General features: G+C 39.8%; 2 protein-coding genes and 1 long non-coding RNA gene across 3 annotated transcripts; 1 reads left to right on the top strand and 2 right to left on the bottom strand.

Moving 5' to 3' along the window:
• Window positions 1-454: 454 nt before the first annotated feature.
• On the bottom strand, window positions 455-10453 carry LOC138047227 (uncharacterized). The gene is made up of 5 exons (XM_068893979.1): window positions 10297-10453; window positions 6268-7287; window positions 3524-3656; window positions 3004-3116; window positions 455-1831 (listed from the first exon to the last, which is right to left on the bottom strand). The coding sequence occupies exons 1-5, from the start codon at window positions 10421-10423 to the stop codon at window positions 729-731; spliced, it is 2496 nt and encodes an 831-aa protein (XP_068750080.1). The 5' UTR covers window positions 10424-10453; the 3' UTR covers window positions 455-728.
• Window positions 10454-10573: 120 nt separating this feature from the next.
• Window positions 10574-17293, top strand: LOC138047228 (syntenin-1-like). Its single transcript, XM_068893980.1, has 8 exons — window positions 10574-10765; window positions 11065-11106; window positions 12621-12743; window positions 12935-13299; window positions 14184-14291; window positions 14526-14589; window positions 15579-15670; window positions 16625-17293. The coding sequence occupies exons 1-8, from the start codon at window positions 10709-10711 to the stop codon at window positions 16677-16679; spliced, it is 906 nt and encodes a 301-aa protein (XP_068750081.1). The 5' UTR covers window positions 10574-10708; the 3' UTR covers window positions 16680-17293.
• LOC138047229 (uncharacterized) lies at window positions 16624-21253 on the bottom strand. The gene is made up of 2 exons (XR_011131810.1): window positions 19721-21253; window positions 16624-19376 (listed from the first exon to the last, which is right to left on the bottom strand). It is a non-coding gene; the product is annotated as an uncharacterized lncRNA (long non-coding RNA).
• Window positions 21254-22500: the final 1247 nt, after the last annotated feature.

Below are 22500 nucleotides of genomic sequence, written 5' to 3'. Positions count from 1 at the left end.
TTTACGTCTCCCAGCAGAGAATATCGTTGAAGAATAATTAGGCCTCAGCTTTGATTTTAAAATGTTTAGCTTTGTCGTGAAGTTTGGTAACCAACCTTTTGCAGTGTTTAATCTATTAACTATGGTTTAGCTAAACCCTAACCCTAACCGTAACTATGGTTTAATATTGTTTGTTTCCCAGGGATAATGCAGCATTATCAAACAGTGTTCAAAATATTGTCCTTGAGCAGCTAGCGGTGTGGTGGTCAAGAAGTTTGGTGACGGGTTGATCGACATTCCCTGTCTTCTAAAAAATCGGAAGCTCATTATGACCATTTCCCATAATCCATATCAAGCGGGTCGTTCCCAGGGTCTCTCATCTTGTCGTGAAAATGAGAGACCCTGGGAACGAAGTTGCTTTAATCGAGATCACGTGGTCTTGATTCTGGTTTCTTCAACTGATTAAAATGAATACAAAATAAATGAATTTTATTGTTGAGAGTTACGACAAACCAAACAACGTGAAATTTTCCTGGGGAGAAGGAATTACATTAACACTAAAATGGTGATTTGAAAACCGTCTTAGGTAACGTAACACGACACGATCCCTGGACGGATACTTTACCGGGGAATCTTATGAATTCGACACAGTAGTGAAGTTATAAGTCTGTCCTTTTTTACCGGGAGTTAAATTTACACATTTTACGATTCAAAATCAACAATAGAACCATTATTTGCTTTATTAAGCTTTAGAGATGACCGTTTCCGCCTTGGTTTCTCTTCAACTGCTTCACTTCCGGTGAATCGGTAGACAGCACAGTCAACCCACGTCCAAAAGCAGTACCCCTATGCACACAAAACTCCAAGAACGGTCTCACGACATCAAGGACGCTGCAAACAGGCCCACCAGGCTTCAGTACCTGAGAGTGCACATTATGCAAGATAAGGTATTCTCCTTTCTTCGCCAGAAGTCGGGCAACCTCTGCGTGAGATCCATACAAAAACACAGAAACCACGTCCCTGTCTTCCACTGCGTGGTTGCTGAGAGGTTCCACAATGCTATAGTCATCACCCTCACATTTTCGAATGTCATGCCTCGGTTGAGTACCATCCGTCACAAACAGGACAACGCAATCAATCGTATGATGCAACGCCATACCCAGAACCTGGCATACCAAATCGAAGTAAGAATCTGGGGATATCTGGGACACGGTTAAAAAGTTGGGAGGAGGAAAGAGAAGAGGGTGGCTTTCACACCAACGTTTTAAGCTCTCCACGGTGTCTTTATCACTTTGAGTTAAAGTGAAAGTAGAGCTTGATACTCTTGCCATTTCAGCGGTTACTGGTAGATCCACCTCTCGGTCAAACACGACCGCTGCAAAACCACGTGAAGATTTGGCTTGTAGTCTTCCCTGGTACTGAGTTATCTTGATACGGTGAAGCCGTACAATGTCTCCGACCTTCTGGACATTAGGCAATCGGGACACGCTCGGTTGGAACGAGACGCACTCGAGCCCACCCGATTCAGCCACAGTGGGATCCATCAACACCAACACTGAACACATATCAGTGCCGCGACATTTCCAGGCCGGTTTCAACAGCTTCACTACTCCGTAAATGTTAATTGTTGTATCTGGTTGCAGATTCGCTAAAGTGGTATAGCCAGGGGGAACAGAGTAACCTGCCGATGGCTGCGACGTCTTGGTGACGGGAAGAGCAAGGCTACTTCCCCCGCAGTCAGAAGACGGGGCCTGGCAGAGGGGACCTGGTTCAGGGCTCACAGATTTGCGCCCTCGTTTTGGATCATGAGCATGTTGTTCGGAAGGAGACCTTTTTACACCACCTAAAGAGACTGAAAAAAGAAAAGAAATAGACAAATTTCAACAAAATGCTATTGCTAAATACAGAGTTCCTGTGGTATGAGAAAGTGCACTTACTATAGTATAAGCGCAATATAGGAATATGAACTTTATTAATTTAAGCCCCGTTTACACGAGCAATTTTTTATGGGACAATTTTAGGTGGCAAATATATTTGATCGTGTGGATAGCACAACAAATAATTGTCGACAATTCGCAGTTAAGTGGGTCAGCAATGCCTTTGGACAGCAGAAACAAGGCGAGTCAAGGCGAGTTTGCCTGGTCATTCTTAAATGCGCTCACTGAGAGGCATGAATTTGCCACATTTTATTTGACCAGTCGTCTACACGAGCAATTTTTCGTAGTTGACAACTTTTATTTGTCACATAAAAGCTAACACGCCAGCTTTTCAGCAAATACAGTTGTCACATAAAAATTGGCCAAATGTCCTCGTCTACACGAGCAAATAAAAATTGTCACAAAAATTGTCACATAAAAATTGCTCGTGTAAACGGGGTATCAACTGTATTTAGCGTTGGGGCACTAGTTGAGGACACTGTATAGGAATCAAAACAAACAACTAAAATCAAATCGCTGGCTGGTTTTTGAGGAGAAGGGAAAACCAGAGTACCCGGAGAAAAACCTTTAGAAGCAGAGTAGAGAGTAGTCTCCTTCGCAGTCGTTTCTTTGGATGTCACGCAATGTTTATGTGCGGAGCGTTGCGTGACATCCAAAAAACGGCTGCGAAAGAGACTAAGTAGAGAGCCAACAAACTCAACCCACACATGACGCAAAGTCTGGGAATCGAACTCGGGCCACATGGACCTTTGTCACTCAGCGGCCATGTTGATCAATCAAAGGCAGTAGAGTTCGTAAGCCGAGCCTGATAAAATAATAAAGGAATATGCTTTGTACGGCTGACTTTTGCATCAACAATTTTAAACATACTTTTTCCTCTTCCAAGAACAAAGACTTACTGACTTGACTACGAAGAAAAAAAATTTTTTCCCATAAGGTCACTAAAAACTGCTGTTTTGGATGCAATGCAAACTTTAAAAATGTTGATGTTTCAATGACAACACTTCAGTGAAATAGCCTTTTGAAGAGGAAATTAGCCTCTTACACTCAAGGTGTATACCATTTACTACAAAATTTGTCCATTCACCTTTTTCGCAAGACAAGAGACTTGCTGCCGGCGTGTAGTCCTTGGGTATCAAGCTACTTATACTGGATTTTGGGGTTAAGTCTGCCTCTTGCGTCCTAATGAGTGGACTAGCCCTAAAAAAGAGAAAAATAACACAACAGTCTATGGGGATGCAGATAATACAATACATACTTAATTGATCGCTCCCCATAGGGGCTTTTCAGGGCCAATGAAAGACAATGAAACAACGGAACAAAATAACAAGAACAACTGTTAAGAATCCTGACTAGTCGGAGACAAACCAGTTGGCTATTTACAAGTGCAGCTGTTACAAGTGCTATTTACAAGTCCAGGGACTACCCCGATCAAATTCAACTAGTGGTCAGAGCCGGTCTTGAACCCGGGATAACCAGATCTCAAGGCAAGTGCCCTAACCACTGGGTCACAGGAAAAGACAGACGTAAAGAGGGGTAGTGCATTTATATCATCCAATTTTATTCGTAACATCAACGTGCTAACATTGCTCCTATGAAGCACTAACCCTTTCAAAACACTTAGTTGACTTTGGCAGGAACAAGTTGATAGTGCCTTGTTTGAAGCCGGAGACGGCAATTGGTCTTGGTCATCTATTGGCAAAGTACTGTCTTCACTGAGCTGTCTGGGGAGATTGCCACCTTTAATCAGAAATTTAAACATACATTTAATTTACAGTGTTCAATAATCTTTGAACACAGCAAAATGCGGACACTGTGGGAAATCATGGAAATGTATGGCTAATATATTTACCGGTTCTCCTTATATAAGACTAGGATTTTTTCCACAACTGTGTACAACCATTGGTAACATAACTTCTTAACATAAAACTTGTTTTTACCAAGAGGGAAAACAATGCATAATATTGCAATGTTTCCCTGCAAAAAATTGACTGACTATTGCAGTGATTACGTCTTTCGACTGTCAGAGTTCTTTTCTATTTTTTTGCCCTTCAAAAACGTCACTCCTACATGCGTTGCCATATGGTCCTGACAAGATGGTTTCTGTGGAAATTGCTGGCCTTGTGAAAGAGAGAGATTCCAAAAACAAAATAGCTACGAATACTCAAATGATAAAATTTACAAAACGCTAGGCAAAACACTTCAATGAGAACATTCCTCCCTTCTTGTCTTTGTTGTGAATGATAAAAAATTAAGGATCGAATGGCCCATCACGAGACTACAATCTTCTTTAAAAGCCATTATAACACCTTGCTAAAGCAGAACAATTTTTCCACCTCTTGCATTTCATCAATGATGATACATGCTATGAAACTCTTGGACAACACCCATTCCCTATTTAATTTTGATTCTACAGGTTGATCCGTTGCACCCAGAAGGAGCCAAAATTCCCAGGAAGGAATGCGGGAAGAGGACCTGGCAAGTTATTGGTGACGACTGATTGAGAACATCAACGACTGGAAGTGTCCCAACACCTCTTGACAAAAATTGTTTCTCATTTCACAAAATAGGTTTGTTGTTTTACAGTGGTGAAGTGCAATACACTTAAAGTATTATCATTTGTCTCGCAGTATTATCATTTGTCATTACTTGCGGTGTGCTTCACAAAATTTTGACTACATACTACTAGCCTTCTTAACCCATTGACTCCCAGAGGTTCCCCATTGACAAGTAAAATCATCTGGCGTTAGACAAAATAAAATACAAAGTCTGGCCGGTTTAGGCCGGTTTGGAAATCAAAGGGTTAAGGAGATGAGGTTGACTGGTTACCCATCACCTCATGAACCATGATGGCACATGTGCAGGGTCAAAGAAGCAATTCACATGAGACTTCCAGAAGCATAGTTATGCCAACAGTCAAGAAAAACAACAACAGCAGTCAGAGCTGTATGGTAGCAGACAACCAATGCAACAGTTCAACCAAACAACAAGAATAGAAGAAAACCAATCAAAGTGGTGGAAAACTGTTACAATCATTGTAGAGCATCCTGCTTTATAAAGTGACATGTAAGTAGCCGACCTCATTACCTGAAGAAGACTAGCAGTATGCAGCTTAATCGTCTCAATCTACGGCACAAGCGACAACATCGTGAAACAAACATTTATGTCAAAGTATAACAACAACAACATTATTTTCTTTATACACTACAATCATGTAATTTATATGCTAATTGAGTCGGGTGAAACAGTAGTGCAATAGTTACCAGTTTAATTAATATACATGTATTTACATTGTTTCAAATTACTACTGTACATGTATCTCGTCAAGGAAGACATAAAGCTGTAAAATGGTACTAGAACATAAAAAAGGATTAAAAGATATACAGAATACTCGCTGAAGCATCCATACCAGACCAGCATGTTTCATTAGATTCCATTGTTTCCCATGAATGTCAAATGCTTCCTTTAGCCAAACACTGATATTCTTTGAAAACAACAGTAACTGAGCTTACTATTATAAGACCTAATAATCACCAAAGCAACCTCATAAGAGAGTAATTGTCGCAAAAGTTTTCAGTAGAAGTTGCTGGTCCCTGTGTTTTGTGTTTGTATGGTTTAATTCTACCCAACAAAATGTCCAAAACTATAAGAGTGTTTAACAGCTGTGCAATGAAGACATTTATAATGAGCTAGTTTCTTGGCTGCAAGCGAAAGGTCAACCAAAATATTAGAGTCCTATTGTAGGCAGCATTCAAACCTACAACTTAGGTAACACCAGGAAGAACGTGCAACCAGCATTATGGATGTCGTATGTTAAAATCCTGCCTCTAAGGACTCTGATTTTTCAGTTGCCCTTTTGCCTGTAACCAAGCAACTAGCATATTAGAGAGCTTTAGATTTTAGGACGAGAATGACTACGAGTATGAGATTTTTTTATAGAACAACAGTGAGCACGCACAAACCAGCATCATTTTGGCTGGAAAAACGTCATACCGTCATCATTTTAGTACGAGGCTTTGAAAAATGTCGTCGAGTCAAAACAAGTCAACAACAAGGTAGCAGTTTTGGCATTTTTCGATCAGTAAAAAGGCTCAGCTACCAGCAATAAGAATAACTGAGCAACCTATACTGCTATCAAAGAGTAAGATTAATCATACGGGTTATAAATTTTCAAAGTATTTTCGCTTAAAACGGGTAGTCAAAACTCATACTCGTTCTCGTCCTAGGATCTAAAGGTCCCTATTATCTTTTCCACAGGAACATTACACCTTGAAAGATCCACAGTTGAAGACAATGGCATGTTATGATTACAATTCAATCTGTAGTTGGCAATTATTCATAAACATCATACCTGGCATCTGCTCATTGTTTTCTCCAACCTGTCTTTCCACTACAGGTGAATGACTGGGACCTTGCCTTGCTGGAGACAGCACATGAGGCGAATCCCTTTCCACTGCACTAACCTGACAAGAATCTGTCTCTTGACTAGGGTGGAAACTGCTCTGGTCATTCCAGACCCTTGTCGTAACTCCAGATGGAGTAAGTTCAATATGGGCGCATTGTACATTTGATGGATGTTCAGGTGTTGGACTTGCATTTTGAATACGGAGACTTAGAGATTGTCCTTTGCCATCACGAGTAGGTGTTCGCAACAAAGACATTGCCTGTGTGCTCGTTTCAACTTCTATGCTTCCAATGCCATTCGTGACAGGCCTTTCAGAAGTCACACTTACTCTCTCCACACCTGTTTCTGCAGCTGGTGCATTGCTACCATTTTTGATTTTGTCAGTGTCAGTCTCCTTTAACAAGACCAAGTTATTAACAGTTCTGTCGGCATGAGATGGAGTCACTCCTCTTGGTCCAAGTTGAAATTTTCCCCTTTGCTTGCCACCACCCTTCAGTTTTCGAGTGCAGACAATGTGTTCATCATAGAAGTCATTGTTATCATGTGATTCAAAAATGTCATTTTCTTCTTCAACATTATTGTCAAGGCAAGTATCACAAGCTTTGAGATTTTCCTCAGAATCTAATGACACAGGCAACATTGTGATGCTATCCACCTTGTTAGCCATGACCTTTCCATTTTTACTGATAACCCAAATGGATACAGGAGATTTCTCCCTCCAAGCAACAAGCTGAAAATGATGTTCATCTGTAGGTGAACACTCTGCAATAACATGTGACAAGACGACTCGATCACCTTGGCAGATTTTACTACCTTCATTTGCCAATTCACCCAACAGGAAAACATTGATGACGGCAGCTAATTGTTTAGACATTGGTGCATCTTCCAAGTCCTCACTTAACACAACTTTGCAAAGTTTGCCATATCTTGGTGACTCTTTTATGGGGAAGACTCTTGCAACAATACCTTGATCAAAGGTAAAAATAAAACAAATCTTACTGTGCCAATGCTCTGTGCAAAGATTAAAAAAAACCACCACCTTCAAAGCCTGATGAATTTAACGTAGTTTAACCCTTTCTCCACTGAAAAGGCCCGCAGCAACAAGTAGAGTCATCTGGAGTGAGTAAAATTTGTCTCGGTCAGTTAAAGTGCCCCTGTGATAAAAAAAAAATCACTTCATTTTTTTTTTCTTCAGATTTTGAAAGTGTGTTTGCTGAACACCTGACTGGCAAAATTTTGAGCTTTGATTTTTATCGAAAGGCTGTTCTCACGGTCCACCATTACTCACGTTCAAAACTGACCACACGGACCTCAGAGGGTTGGATCAAGAGAAAAGTGACATCAAAGGCTCACTAGATTAAAATTTCAGTGTGTGAATGCAGCTTATTATACAATGCAAGATGCGAGTTAAAAAGTGTGAAAGTCCAAAATTCCTGTGCTGCTTATTAATTCTGCGGCATACACATGCTTTGCATTGTTAAACTAGTGAGCCTTTTACGTCATTATTTTCTCCTCCAGCTCTCTCAAGATCTTAAAGCTAGTAATAGCAGACCATTAACAAGAAAATTCCAGTTGAAACAAACAGGTGTCTTTTTTAAATCAAGACTTAAAACTTTCGTCGTCTAGTGTTTAGTTAACATAGTTTTGAAATTCAAAGAAATAATTTATAAGAATATTGATTTTTTGCATTGATCACAGTGGCACTTTAAAGAGGACAGTTTCTAAGTGGACTTGGATGTTGTTAGCTCTTTTAGCTCTGAGACTGCCAACACTAACAAGTAAAATCATCTGGCATTAGATAGAGTAAAATCTATCAGTGTTACTCTTAGAAAGGAAAGGCTAAACAACATTTCTTGGGTGGGAGAGGTATAAAAACTAAGGGTAGATGTGAATTGAATGAAGGAGTCCTTTTCAGTGGTCTTTTCACTTATAAATAATTAACAACTATTCGTCGAAGGCGAAGTGATTATCGGCGAATATTCACCGATAATCACTGAGCCTGAGGCGAATAATTGTTTTAGCATAAAAGCACAGGTGATTATTTCAAAAAATAGAAAAAAAAACATTTCAACGCGAAATCATCTTCACTTACAGTGGCAAAACGACTACTGGCAGCCATTTTGTCCGTCAAGGTGATTATCAGCTGATAATCCGAGATAGCGAGCCAATGAGAGCGCGCGATTTTGTATAATCACCTGTGTGTTTATACTAACAAAATATAATGTTTGGCAACAGATCTTATTCAATTATTGGCATTAAGCAGCATTCTTGAGAGAATGAGGTAGAATACTAGACATTTTTCTTATTAAATAGCATGCACGTAGTGGTCGGGTATTTCACGGTAAAATTTGGTTCTATAAAAACAAGTTGATTAAGGTAAAATTAACTACCATAAGAAACATTCGTGAGTTGACATTTCAAGCAGTAGCCCTTTGTAAAAGAAAATCTAGGAATAATGTGGGTTGTTGAAGTGATTTATGGAGGAGCTTTGCTATTGGTGAAATCATTGTGGCATGAATGCACAAATTAATTAATTAATTAATTGAATGAAAAGTGTTCTCGTCCAATGGCAAACCTCTTCCATCTCCTACCCAAACCACTGGCCCACAATAGACCTTGTGATACAAGTTGCTTGGACGAAAGGACAACTGAAAATCAGAGTCTGAGGCACGATTCAAACTTACAACCTCCATAACACCGGTCGGATGCTCTACCCATTGAGCCTATAGAACTTCCAGGGAACCAGGTCATTTACCTAGGTCGAGGATTTCCATCATCCATGAACAATAGACCTCATTTGCTTGTCCATTTTGTTTTCCCAGTTCATATCATACATGTATGACGATACTCAGGAGATTTGGTCCTTCATTTTGTTCATTGACAAGTAAAATCGTCTAGCGTTAGACAGAGTAAAATACTAAGTATGGCCGGGTTAGGCCGCTTTGGGGGTGAATGGGTTAAAAAGAGTGCATGCAGACATATTCATGCTTGCATGCACTCTTTTAAACCACTGACTCCCAGGGGTCCCCCATTGACAAGTAAAATCGTCTGGCGTTAGACAGTAAAATACTAAGTCTGGCCGGTTTAGGGCAGTTTGGATGTCAAAGGGTTAAAGGCCCACCTTCAACTGACAGGCTTTTCAAAAGTTTTTGTTTTTATTATGGAAATTCGCATTGCTCATTGTAGCGATCTGATTGGATGAATTTCAACTTTGAGGGGATTTTCATAATGAAAAACGTTCCACGGCACACAGTGCCTGTCGGTTGACGATGGGCCTTTAATGAACCAGACAAAGGATCAAATCTCCTGAGTATTATCACATGATATGTATTGGGAAAACAAAATGTACAAGCAAATAAGGTCTTTTCCTCAATAAATACATTGTAGCTCTGACCATGGCCATAGCTAGCGAAGTGGCAAGGGGAACAGTTGCCCCCCACCCCCTCCCCGAAAAAAAAATATTCGAACGAAAAATTAATGTAGTCTCTTTCTTGAGTGTTGGGCATATAGTTTGGACTTTACTGATATTACCTTTGAAACTTTTCACAGCCGATTCCCTTGTTTTGATTAATAACGATATTTTTGAGAGCAATCCATTTGGAGGCATCATAGACTAATCTATTAGTTAGCAATACACTACTTCTTTGCCCCTTCCCCAGTCAAAAATTTCTAGCTACGGCCTTGCTGACGAAGGCCAAACGCTCATCTCAAATATTTTAAATTTTCGTTTTCCACTCCATCAAATGCTTCTGGTCAGACGGCCGCGAGAAGGTGGCCTTGGGGACGCAAAGTCTATTGTTTTCCACCTGCGAAGAATGTATTTTTGCCTTTTAATTCCAGTTCGTTAATTCAATATTTTATACTCGTGACTAATAGCTCACAAGAAATGGGCAATATGTGAGAAATGTACATAAGTTACAATTGCAGAACCCAACAAAACTCCGTGTCAGGTACAAACTAGATCCTCGAAGTTACCTTGAATATACTCTTCTGTCAGCAATCCAGGCTCACTGATGTCATCAATAAGCAATCGCTTTGGCTGTGAAGCTCCTGAGAAAAGTTTACAATAGCGGCCATTTCCGACAGGCACAGCCATTTCCATTCATAAACTGCAAATAATCCTTCCCGCCAAAAGTCGTCGGCGTGTCGTACTAACTTCGGCTATGACGATGACAATCGATAATTTTCCATTGTCACGATACTTTCCTTTTTGAGGAGACTACGTAAGGTTACGTACTGAATGCCTGAAATCATGTGATTTAAGGTGACGTCAATGTTCCAAACAGAGAAATTCGCAAGCAACCATTTCAGTTCCTCGTTCGTAGCCACTAAGGAATACTCTTTTCTATTTTCAAATTTGTGGGTATTCGTTTAGAAATACTTCAGCATGTCTTTGTATCCTTCCCTGGAAGATATGAAAGTCGATCAAATGGCCCAAGCGCAGGTATTTTTATTTCTGCAGTTGTTGTCTTCATATTTCCCAGCTGCCAGCAAGTACGTGCTGCTTTAATAATTATAATAATAATATTATTCTCGTCTCCATTGAGGTTAAGCTTCTACCTAGACGAAAGTCTCTTTTTGGCATTTAATATTGCTTTTGTGATTTATAAGCCGCAATGTTTAAGTCGAAATTTGTCCCCTTTCAGACTCGTATGTACTTAACACACTAGGTGTAAGATTTTCTAGGATTGTGCACACATTTTTTAGATGTTTAACAGTAACCAGTCATTGTTTTCCCTGTAGGCCAGGCAAGCCAGTGCACAACAGCCAGCTCTTGGCTATGCAGTAAGTGAATGGATGAATAATAGAGTAAAGATGGATTTTGAAATCATATGGTCTGAAATCGTCGTCCGAATTACATGTAAAGTGGTTGATAATTTATCAAGACTTGAAACAGCCGATTTTCACCGTGTGGTATATATAATTCGTCCGTTGTTGTTGGTAGTTCATGAACAAGCTATTAACGACATCCATTTTTTGTGTTGAAAAGATATACAGTTTGAACTTTCAATTGTGTATACATGTACATGTAGAAACTCATGACCTTGAAGCGTGTGGTTCCAGAAAATATCCAAACCCCCCCCCCTCCCCCCCACACGGAGGGTTTTTTCCAGTTTGACCCCCGTCCTCACTGGATTTTCTGTTGCAGAGGGCTTCATGTTACTCCCCCCACCCCCTGGAATTCCCATTATTTTTCCTCTTGGTCCCCGATACCCCTTGGAAATTCCAAGAGACTTAATTTATTTATTTTGATCGACTTAGAGCTGTAATAAAAATTTCACTCTCCGAAAAACAGCCGTGGAAATTCGAGACGTATTCACAGGCACGTTGAAAAGTTCAAACTAACAACTGAGCTTATTTAACACTTTAATAATGTCATGGCAACTGACCTTTTCTTTGTTCAATTGAAAGAAGTTTTCTTTCAAAAATCCAAAAAAGTACTGTAAGTTGACGCTACAATAGTTTGAGTGTATATCTTATACATTTTGGGTATGGATATTTTCTGGAACCACACATTCAGAGCTGGAGTTTTTTGAGTTTAAAATTGTCCTTATTTGGATGTGTGACGTAGCTCTCGCATTTTCCTGCTCATGCTGCTGCAATCTCCTTTTTTTCCATATTTGGGCATAAAATGGGTGTCCTAAAATCCCCACCGTTGTTCCAAGGAAAAGAGTTGCAAGTTCTATACTTTAAGGTCATGTGCTTCTGGAGGTGATCAATAGACCAATAGCAATATTCACCTTCACATCACCTATTGTCATTAATTAATGTGCCAACCAGAGATCTATTGGCTGTTGAAACAAAGGTTCTTTTGTTCTGTGGTTAGCAAAATTTAAATATCAAAAGAATTGTTTAGAAACAGGAATATCACTGTTTGGCTAACTCAATGTTGTACCCAATTCACATCTCTTTGCAAAAAGATTCTCTGTGTATTGCATTTGGGTGATAATGTAGCATTCTCATTTCAATGAGATGGAAATACGTGGAATAAAACATTTTGTTCCCAAAGGATTTGAAATGGTTAAAACAATCATTGAGTTAGCCCAATTGGTCTATTATACTGTATTATTATTTATTTATAATTTTTGTCTTCTTGAACTAAGGAATAGTGGCGGTTCATTTTCTAAAACCGTCCCTCAGGTTTTTGTCTTCTTGAACTAAGGAATAGTGGCGGTTCATTTTCTAAAACCATCCCTCAGGGTACAGAAGTCTATTTTTAAGAATTCAAAACACTTTGATCTTCAGAGATAAAATAACACATTACTATATCTTTGACTTCTTATTGTTGTTTATTCAAGCCACAGCCTGGGGCTCCACCTGCAGTTGCTCCGAGTGTCAGTAGTAGTTTGTACCCGTCACTTGTTGATTACATGGGAATGAGTGTCTCAGAGGATGCCGTCAGGCAGCATGTGCCTGGTTATGTAAGTTATGGATCGTAATAAAATGCCTGTATCACTATTAATGTGGGCTGGGTGCATGAGACATCCAGAAGTCTCTGCGTTTAATTTAGTATCCAACTCTTATGGCTCACAAATCCTTACAACCCAGCCTACATGTAGAAGTGGTATGCAAGGTACCTTGGTAAACAGAAATTATTGTTTGTTTTTTTTAGACTACTGCAGTAGTCCCCATCGCTCAAAGGGCTGTAGTTGTACCTCAGACAAGTGGAATGGTTGCTCCAGTGACAGGCGACAATAACTTTGGAGTCCGTCGTGCTGAGATCAAGCAAGGTGTCCGCGAAGTGGTGCTTTGCAAGGATGGTAAAGGAAAAGTTGGTCTGCGTGTTCGTGCCATTAACAAGGGTGTGTTTGTGCAGTATGTGCATGTAGATTCGCCCGCAGCACTTGGTGGATTGAGGTTTGGTGACCAAATTCTTCAGATTGATGGTGAGACTTTAGCTGGCTACAGCAGCGACAAAGTCATGAAGATTTTGAAGAATGCGTCAGCTCAGAGAGTGGTGTTTGCTGTCAGAGACAGGTTGGAAGTTAGAAAAATAACGTTGGTTTTGTTTTTCTGTGTGTAAATATGTCAGAGGGATCATTAAATTTTGAAATCTCGAGTTTTCAAGTTGAGTCTGAGCGGCATCTTCTACCTCCCACCAGCTGATATTGTCAACTTGGTTGGCGTGTGTTTCATTTACTGTGTACTTTTATTATTGCAAGGTATAAAAACTTATGATGTAACATGAAGACTGCAACATGAAGTAATGCAAGCATACAGTACATAATTATAGATACCACAGGGCTTGAAATTGCGGCCAGTACAGTTGTGCATTTCCGACTTAATTTTTTTCCCTTTGGGACTAAAATATCTGGAGAAGGCGCAAATTTGCGAGTTGTTTTCACCTTCGCTCTTTCAAAACAAAAGGATGAGCAGTTGCCACTTTGCTGCCACTTTTGCTAAAATAAATAAAGAAATTACAAATTAATTTTGTTTCTGACCATGAGTTTTCTTTCAATTGGAGGATATTGTAATTGTAGTGTAATTTAGCTGCAATGTTATGTACCCATTTCCATTCCTTGGATTATTCACCATTTTCAGCAGTTTATTTACACAAGTATTGCAGGCTCACATATTGTTTTGTGAAACCGCTGACAACACAATGCTGTGCAATGATTTCAAGACTAAAATTTGCGAATATTGCGACTAAATTTTGGTATCTTGTCACAAAATTGCAACTGGCTTTTTTCGTTAATTTCGAGCCCTGTACCACCCTGCAACATAACATTGTCACTTCCACATTGTTTTCACAAGCAGTTGGGAGTTTTCATGGGTCTTTATTAATTTTTTGTAATGTAAAGGAAAAGATACTGGGTGAAAACAAGGGATCAATCTGAGAATTTGGCTTTCTGTTTTTTCAGACCATTTGAAAGAACCATTGTCCTGCAAAAGGACAGTTCTGGCCATGTAGGATTTGTCTTTAAGAATGGAAAGATTAACCAGATTGCAAAAGACACATCTGCAGCAAGGTTTGTATGGTTGCATTTTAACACTAAGCTTCCCTACCTGACAGTGAAATGTATAGATTTTACTCTACATATACCGGTATCTCACACCAGACGATTTTACTCGCCAGTTGGGGGTTGCTTTAGGTATGAATTGGTTAAACCTTGAGGGGTAATTGTGGTAAAATATTTACCTCAAGGATCGAAAGTCCAGGAAAGTTAATGTAAATTAATTTGGATAAATTTTATCTCACACAGGAATGGTCTTCTAACTGAACACAACCTCACTGAGGTTAATGGACAAAATGTTGTTGGGCTTAAGGTGAGAAACGAGGGTTTCGAGGAAAATGTCCTCAACTGGATTAACCTCTTTTAGCTACATGGATGGTAATTGAATTGGCTTGAGCGGGAACTTGAACATAATAGGGAGCTTAAGCACACAAGTTTTTGAGATGCAGACTGCAACTGGAAGAGAACATTTTGCGTGCCAGGAGAGTGGTGTCTCCTGCATTTTTATACTAATCATCTCTAATGGAGAAAAGATGCTTGGTATTGTAAATGTGGTTGCATGAAGACAAGTTAAAAGGGAAAACAGCTCACTTTCAGTTGCCTTCCACGTCTCAAAAACGCATGTGCTTAAGCTCCCTTTTGTCTTTTTATGACAAAGATGTCATACATGTAATTAAATAGAACTTACATAGTTGGATTTACGGCTAGCACCCTCTCAGTATTTTAAATCGAAAGATACAAGTAATCCTAGCGCTTAGCTGGACAATTTAAGTAATTATTGTCTCTTTTTAGACACCTGAGAATTTCAGGCAGCCTTAACAGATTTGAACCCATGACCTCTGAAATGCTGGTGTAATGCTCTTATCTACCAGCTGAGCTACATGTATGAAGCCACACAGTTGGGAGCAGGTCATTTTGCGGGGCTCACATGTTCCTTTGCAAGGACTGATGAATTAAAGAAATGTATAATTAAAGTGTGGTTTATACACGAAAGGTAGAAGTGATCCACTTGACTGGACAATTTAAGGAAAATAATTATTGTCACTTTTTAGACAGCTTTAACAGGATGCGAACCCATGACCTCTCTGATGCCGGTACAAATATACATTTCTTTCAGTATTTTAAATAGCTAGAATGGGGAGTTGAGTCATTTGTATGAAATAACATTAATTGTGTGGAGTCCTTTTTGAGTCTTTGTGTTAAACATGTGCGTTAGGGTGTAATCCCTTGAGAGGGTTGGTAATCTCCAGGATCTTGTCTATAAGAGATTTGACAGGCTGTTTTCTCTTTTTGTGTACGCAGGACAATGACATCAAAGCAATCCTCGACAAAGCTGGACAGACAATTACTTTGACAATCCTTCCCACATTCATTTATGAGCACATGATGAAATGGTGAGTGAAGCTTATTTTAGTTGTAGTTGTGTTGGAGCAAGTTCTGTTCTCTGTGACTTCATCTTAGACCTGTAAATGGAGGTTTTGCATGAGGCAAGATACTGAGTCAGAGGGGGGGCAGTACCTGAATGTTTGTCTAAGCCTTTTTGGGGGTGGTGTCGTACCTCATTGAACGGGCTTCAGGATTTGCCAAAAGAACAATACATGTAGAACGAACAAAGATGACAATGGATTTAGCACAGAAAACAACATGAAGTACGACTCTATACAGCCAATGAAATATAGTGTTCAACAAGAGCTACGACCCTACCCCCTTTTTTTTTGTCAAGTTGTCAGCCCTGGGGAAAGGGGGGAGGTGTTGGGGTAAAGGTCACCAGTCATTTTCGTTGATACTGGCTTCAGAGCTGACAGCATTGCTAACAACAAACCTGTATGTAAGGTTTCAAACTAGCACTGGTGCATTCAAATCAACGCAAACTCAAACTGCGAATGGTTTTATCAGTCTCAATATTATACACTTAAATGTATGGTCCCGAGGGAAACAGTTAGTCTTGTTTTCCCGAGAGTCCTCATGTTTCCCGAGACAAAGTCGAGGGAAACATCAGGACTCGAGGGAAAACAAAACTAATTGGAATCTCAATGTTTGCTTTCCCGGAGGGAAACATTGAGATTCAAGGGAAACAAAATGAACTGTTTCCTGAGGGACCAGTCATTAAGTGATTTGTTATAATTTTTATAGCACAAAAAGAAAAACGTGCAACGGCAAACAGCAACGGCGGTCGTCGGTCAACATTCGCGGGTAACAGTGCACCCTCTGACGTCATAGATTTTGCACTGTAGCCCGCGGGCGGCATTTTTATTGTTAGATGTCATGTGACCTCAAAGTAACCAATGAGAGAGCGCGCTGCTGGGGGAAAAAATTCAGCTGTATAACAATACTGTTTTCTTTTGTAGCATGGGAGAAGGACTTGTTAAAAAGAGCATGGACCACAGCATTCCAGACTTGTAAAGAGGCTTGAAGAGTCCCTCCATTTTTTTTTTAAACAAAGCACATCTGTAACTAGTTATTTGGATGAAAAACAAAAAGATAAACTGTGATGTAATTAGCTCTTGATAGACGTCAACTTAAATTACATGTATTGCATAGGCCGGTAGCGGGTCTTTTTTTTTTTTCCTGAAATAGTTTTATATAAGCTATAGTTATTATGGTTTAGCAAAGTTCTTCGGAAGTGAAGCCATTGGATAAAGTAGTACCTTTTAGTTGTATTTTGACAGAAGACATCAACAAAAAATAACGAGCACTGAACAGTTTTCTGAATAAAGCGAGGGGAAAGAATTTCTTTCAATGATTACAACTAGGCTTTGTGTTTAATTAGTAAAATAATATAATTATGTTGAAACAGTCTCTCCTCAAAGTCCGACGCTTTTATTTTTTGGTAGACAAGGTTCCATTTTTCCCTGTTACCAACATTTAACTGCAAGTAAAATGTTTGTAATGTAAATGCTTTTTCAACAGACTATTCATTAGCATTATCACTTACTTTGGTCCATGTTTAAAATGGCCTTTATTATATAAGTAGGTACTGAATTTTAATTTAGAATAAAGACGTGGTATATTGTGTACTTTTGGTATTTTGTCATGTGAACTCGTTTCTGGTGCATTAATCAGAATACCAGTAATAAACTTTGCTTTGGACAGATATTACGATACTTAAAAAATTCGTTGCAACCCTTACGGAACGTAGAACTAAATTTTACTTTCCGCGAACGGTTTCTGCAACTGATCTCGCAACGCTTTTTTGGCCGTTGCAAAGTATGTTACATTAGGCAATGAATCGTGCATTTTGTCTCGCAATGGCGTTGCGAAAGGAAAGGAAAGGAACTTTATTCAAGTGTCTAGTCGTTCTTGCCCTGGAGCTCTAAATGAGGACACTGTCAACTGAAATTGACAATTAACGGAAATCAAGGCAAATCTAGGTTTTTTAAGGAGAGGGGAAAACCGGAGTACACTGTACCCGGAGAAAAACCTCTCGGTGCAGAGACATGACGCCGAGTGCTCTCACCACTGCGCCATATAATAATAGTTTATTACTTATTAGGCGCAAATTAACATCTGAATATGATCAAATGCGCCATCCCTGCGAGACAAGTTGCACGAAACATTTCACAGTGCAACAGCACCTTAAAGCCCTTCCGCGCTCTTAGGGGCTTCTCTCCCACGTGTTTGTGGGGGAGGAGCGTGTAACGAAGCCCCAAGAAGCCCTTCGTGGGAGGCTTACGCATGACCACGATAACCTGAAAAATAGTTCCAGTTGCGCCATTTAAAACTAAAGCCTGGTTCTCATATGCCGCCGATGCACCTGCAATATTGCCGCCGGCACTGCCTGGGATACTGTTCCGATATGACAACAGAAGTCGCCGGCAATATTGGCAATCTCAGTCTTTACCACCAGCATGCCTGCGAAGTTGACTTGAGTTCAACTTCGCAAGCATGCCGGCGGTAAAGCTCTGCGCCGGCGGCGCATGTTCTCATTCGTCTGAGAAGTATCCCAGGTGATACCGGCGGCTACGTCGCAGATACATCGGCGGCATATGAGAACCAGGCTTAACGGTTCTTAATGCATTGTCAAAGGCCTGAATAATTTTAATCGATGGAATATATTGTAAGCTTCCGTTTTTGGTGTTTTGCCATAACCATATAGTTTTATGCGATGTGCATGCATATCATTGACTAATTATGATGATACGGGAACCCTCCGCGTTGAATCTGCACTATGGTGATACATACTGGATATAGTTTCCCTGAAACAAAGAAGTAAGATCGGAATTTTGAAACGTGGCGGTATGACACTGCTCCACCTATAATAGGTGAGTCAGTTTATTACCTAATTAACCATGGCATGGTATTAAACCTCTTCCAAAAATATATTTTTTGGTTGCGTCATCTGGTACTCCTGTATGCAATTATTTTCTGGTGGTTCATTGTTCTTCTAAGAGCCCTTTTAGGTCTGTTGCACATTGGTGGGTTGACCATGACAAGAAAATATGCATGCTAGCGTTCCCTGCACCAGAGGCAAACTTAAATAGACGAAACCTTCTGACAGTCAAGCTCACTATAGCTTTCGGAGAACAACTCTTAACCCCAGACATGGTTTTAATCGAGTTCTTTTTCATTGGTTCTTTAGTTGCATTCACCTTATTGGACGGTTACCTTGTTAGGAGATTTTGTCGAGCCAAGTGTATTCCTTCTGAACCAGAGCAGTTTGGAGCCTTTGGGGAAAATGCCAGTAGAATCCCCCTTAAATAACAGACTGCAGGGGGAAACTTATTTTATTTCACCTGAACTATTCTCGGCACAAATATTGCATTGAACACTAACTCCGCACAACGCTACAATTCAAATGAAAAAGTTTGCAGAGCTATCCGTTTAAGTTCATATTGGAAAGCATCCAATGAAGTTGCGATTATTTCACAAAGTTAACTGTCAGTGAAGAACATGTACCATCCAAAGAGACCTTGAGATGGTGGGAAAAACACGAAAACCAACAGCTCCAGTATTTAGTTTCGACGGGCGGTCCTCCCGCGGACTTCCTTCGCGAAAATAGCTGGCTTTTTATATGATGAAAGAATTCGTCAGTAGCATCTGTGTCGTCCTTAGCCGGTCACTGGCCTAAATATAGTCTGCTTTTGGTTTCAACAGTAAACTCTACATTTTCATTCAAAGATAAAGAAAAAGAGAAATCAGGTGAAGGATAGAGCAATTATTACTTTGGACTATAAACCGGTGGGTTTCAAAATTGTCACACCCATGACTTCCCTTCGTTAATTGTGACTGAAGATTTACGGAAAAGCGCTTTGGCCATTTCAAGCATAAGTATTTGTACGGGAGGTCAACAGGAGGTGGTGTTTACTTTCTATTCGAAAGGTCGCATTTTTCCCCAAATTGGCAAGAAAGCTCCACGCGAAATACGCAATGAACAAAGAGAACTAAGACGCTATTCTATTGCCTGTTTAAGCTCGCCCTTTACAAAAACTGAAGTCGAGGCCTACCTAGCTAAACCCTTCCATAGCGGGATTTTTGTTCATGTCACGACTGGATTATCAATAAGAACACCACCTACAATCGCATATGAAGATATGAAACAATGGAAGTCAAGATTTTTAAGCTCGGCGCTTCAGATCAAAATTCTTTGTATCTAATGAAAATGCATGCATTGGACAGTTTGCCATTAACTTTCAGGTGGCATATTGTCTTAACGCTTACCCAACACCGATGGCATGACACCTTGACCCAACATGCATTTCAAGTAGTAATAGGTTCGACTAACTGCCTGACTGTACCAAAGTAAAATCTTACCTATTACAAATAACTGACACGTTCTCTCGAGAGCATCACACGCGGAGCGTGGATTCTTAAAAGCTTAAGAGTCAAAGAGAGCTTTATTTTCCACCTGTTTGGAGTACTGGCCTGACAACTGAGAAACCGTTTGCTAAACCATGGTTTTCTGCGAGATGTTTTTCATAGGAACATTAGCCGCCTTTACTTTTTTCGAAGTTTGGCTTTTCAGAAGATTTTGCTTGTCCAGAGGCCCCATCTCGAAGAGTGAACACCTTTACCGAGTCCCTGGAGGCTACTATGTTGTGAGGTACTATCCTGATGAAAACATGTACCATTGAACTGTCAAAAGAACTGTTCGATTCAGAGCAGTGAGGCTTATTAGAGGCTTTTATCAGAGATGGACAAATACTGATTAATTCGTCATGCATGCCACAATTTGATAGCGATGTATCCACTTTCCATGGCGAAAAATGTGGACGCTAAAAACTTTACCTCTTACTTTCTTCCAGTGCTCTTTTCAGAATTCATAACAGCACTAGAGTACGGTTGTATAAAGGCAGGATATGTAGTATTAGAAGAAAACAAGGCTGTAATCTATATGATTAAATAGCTAGTCACTGAAACGTCGACTTGAGTTTATAAGATCATGTTAATTTTCGTTTTAATACCGTGCTTGAAATTTTGCAGTTGCTTCTTTTATCGACTATTAAACATTTCAGGATCTGAAAAATATGAGAAATGTTGAATTTTTTATATTCAAAGCTAATGTAAAATTAGGGCACAGTCAACCAACGGTTAAGTGAGTTCGTGTTTGGCTCAAATTAAAGTCATTTGACCTATTACGCACCAACTAATGAAGAACATTATAGTTGAAACGTCGTGGAAATTTGTATAGGAATCGTCATGCAATAACACATTAATAATTTCGAAAATACTAGCTTCAGCTGCCATAATTTAGGCATTCAAGCATCGTTCAGTTCCATTGCCCAGTCTTGTCAAAATGCCAAAGCTTTTATTCCATTTTACATATTGTTTACAACTTCGGAAATTCTCCCCGTTTTCGCAGAGGAAATGGATCGAAAGACTGTACAATATAGTAAGTGGGTTCATGGCGCTACAACTTTAGAGCCAACCGAATGTTGATCAATTTGGAAGGTGCCTTACTCGAACGTCACAACATTTTAGACAGGTATACTGAGCCGAGGATGTCATTTTTTGACGGTGAAATCATTGCCACCTGTTAAAATGTTTAACATGCGTCAATTCTGAGTAAACAAGTTATAGGAAATGTTCATGCAAATAGAGAAATTCTGACATTCGCGGATGCCTCTGAAATTTAAAACTGAAATAAAATTATTTTTCAGAAGTCTTTTAGCTGCCAAGCCAGCGAATCTAAGGCCTAGGGCAAACGTCCAATCTTAGTCGAACTTAATTCGTCGAACCTATTAATTTTGAAAAAGGCGCATAAATGGTGCGACGTTTGCCGCAATTAAGTTCGACTCAAATTAATTGGTTCGACCCCAGTATATGAAAGACCATCCGCAATGATTCTCGAGAGCTCGTCATTCCCGGTCGCGAAATTGTGTTTGTACAGCGCATGCTCGTCAGGGGGGTGGATAGCGTTTGGCAGATGGGAGAGTCGGCGTTTTTGTGACGTTTGGAAGTCCATCACATTTGAATGAATTATTTTGTAACTTGCAAGATTTATGAATTGTTCTCAGTGCGTGTTTAGGACGGCGTTTGCTGAAACGCCAAACCACTATCGCATTATCCGACTTAGCAAGTCGATTGCTGGAGTCGAACCAATAAAATTGAATCGAACTTAATTGCGGCAAACGTCGCACCATTCATGAGCTTATTTCAAAATTAATAGGTTCGACGAATTAAGGTCGACTAAGATTTGACGTTTGCCTTACGCCTAAGTTACTAAAAAGCGCGCATTCGTTATCAGCTGACAAATAAAATTTGAACAATAATCGAGCATTTGGGTGTCAATGGACCCTTACAAGCCAAAGATGGAGCGTTCGCCTTGTGTTTTTGACGAAAAAAAGCTAATATTCTACTCCATGAAATTTTGTCAAATACCCTGTTCAAGCAGGAAATCCGTTTTCCCAGAGGAAAATTGGGCACATTATAGATACAATTATGCTATAACTAACATTGGAGGTAGGAATAAAAAAGGGAATAAGCTTCGAGAAAGAAGGTACGGCGATGGTTCAAGAACCCTTCATGACGGAATTCTTTTTGCTTCTATAATTCACCTTTAATGACATTTTGGATGGCCAGGATTCATAATCTGACAGGATGCCAATCAAAAGCCGAGAGTTTTTGGCCAATCAGTAAAGGGGCTTTACCGAAAAATCGGCAACCAGCTTCGCGGCCGCTCCCTTACTTGTGGGTTTGTGAAAGACAATTTGCGCAAGTAAACCTGATTAATTATGAATGGTGCTTTGTTAAATACAAGCGAGCAACGAGAAAAAGAGTAAAAACG

This window comes from Montipora capricornis, chromosome 4 (genome assembly GCF_036669925.1).
Source record: "Montipora capricornis isolate CH-2021 chromosome 4, ASM3666992v2, whole genome shotgun sequence".
Lineage (NCBI taxonomy): Eukaryota > Metazoa > Cnidaria > Anthozoa > Scleractinia > Acroporidae > Montipora > Montipora capricornis.
The sequence above is the reverse complement of the archived record's forward strand: the minus strand, read 5'-3'. Positions and strand labels throughout refer to the sequence as shown.

Coding starts and splice junctions, on each gene's coding strand:
- LOC138047227 (XM_068893979.1), bottom strand. CDS start 10,423: ATGGAAATGGCTGTGCCTGTCGGAAATGGCCGCTATTGTAAACTTTTC. Junction 3,657..6,267: donor AAACAATGAGCAGATGCCAG/GTATGATGTTTA, acceptor TTCTGATTAAAG/GTGGCAATCTCCCCAGACAG. Junction 3,117..3,523: donor CAACTAAGTGTTTTGAAAGG/GTTAGTGCTTCA, acceptor TCTCTTTTTTAG/GGCTAGTCCACTCATTAGGA.
- LOC138047228 (XM_068893980.1), top strand. CDS start 10,709: ATGTCTTTGTATCCTTCCCTGGAAGATATGAAAGTCGATCAAATGGCC. Junction 14,292..14,525: donor AAAGACACATCTGCAGCAAG/GTTTGTATGGTT, acceptor TATCTCACACAG/GAATGGTCTTCTAACTGAAC. Junction 15,671..16,624: donor TATGAGCACATGATGAAATG/GTGAGTGAAGCT, acceptor TTTCTTTTGTAG/CATGGGAGAAGGACTTGTTA.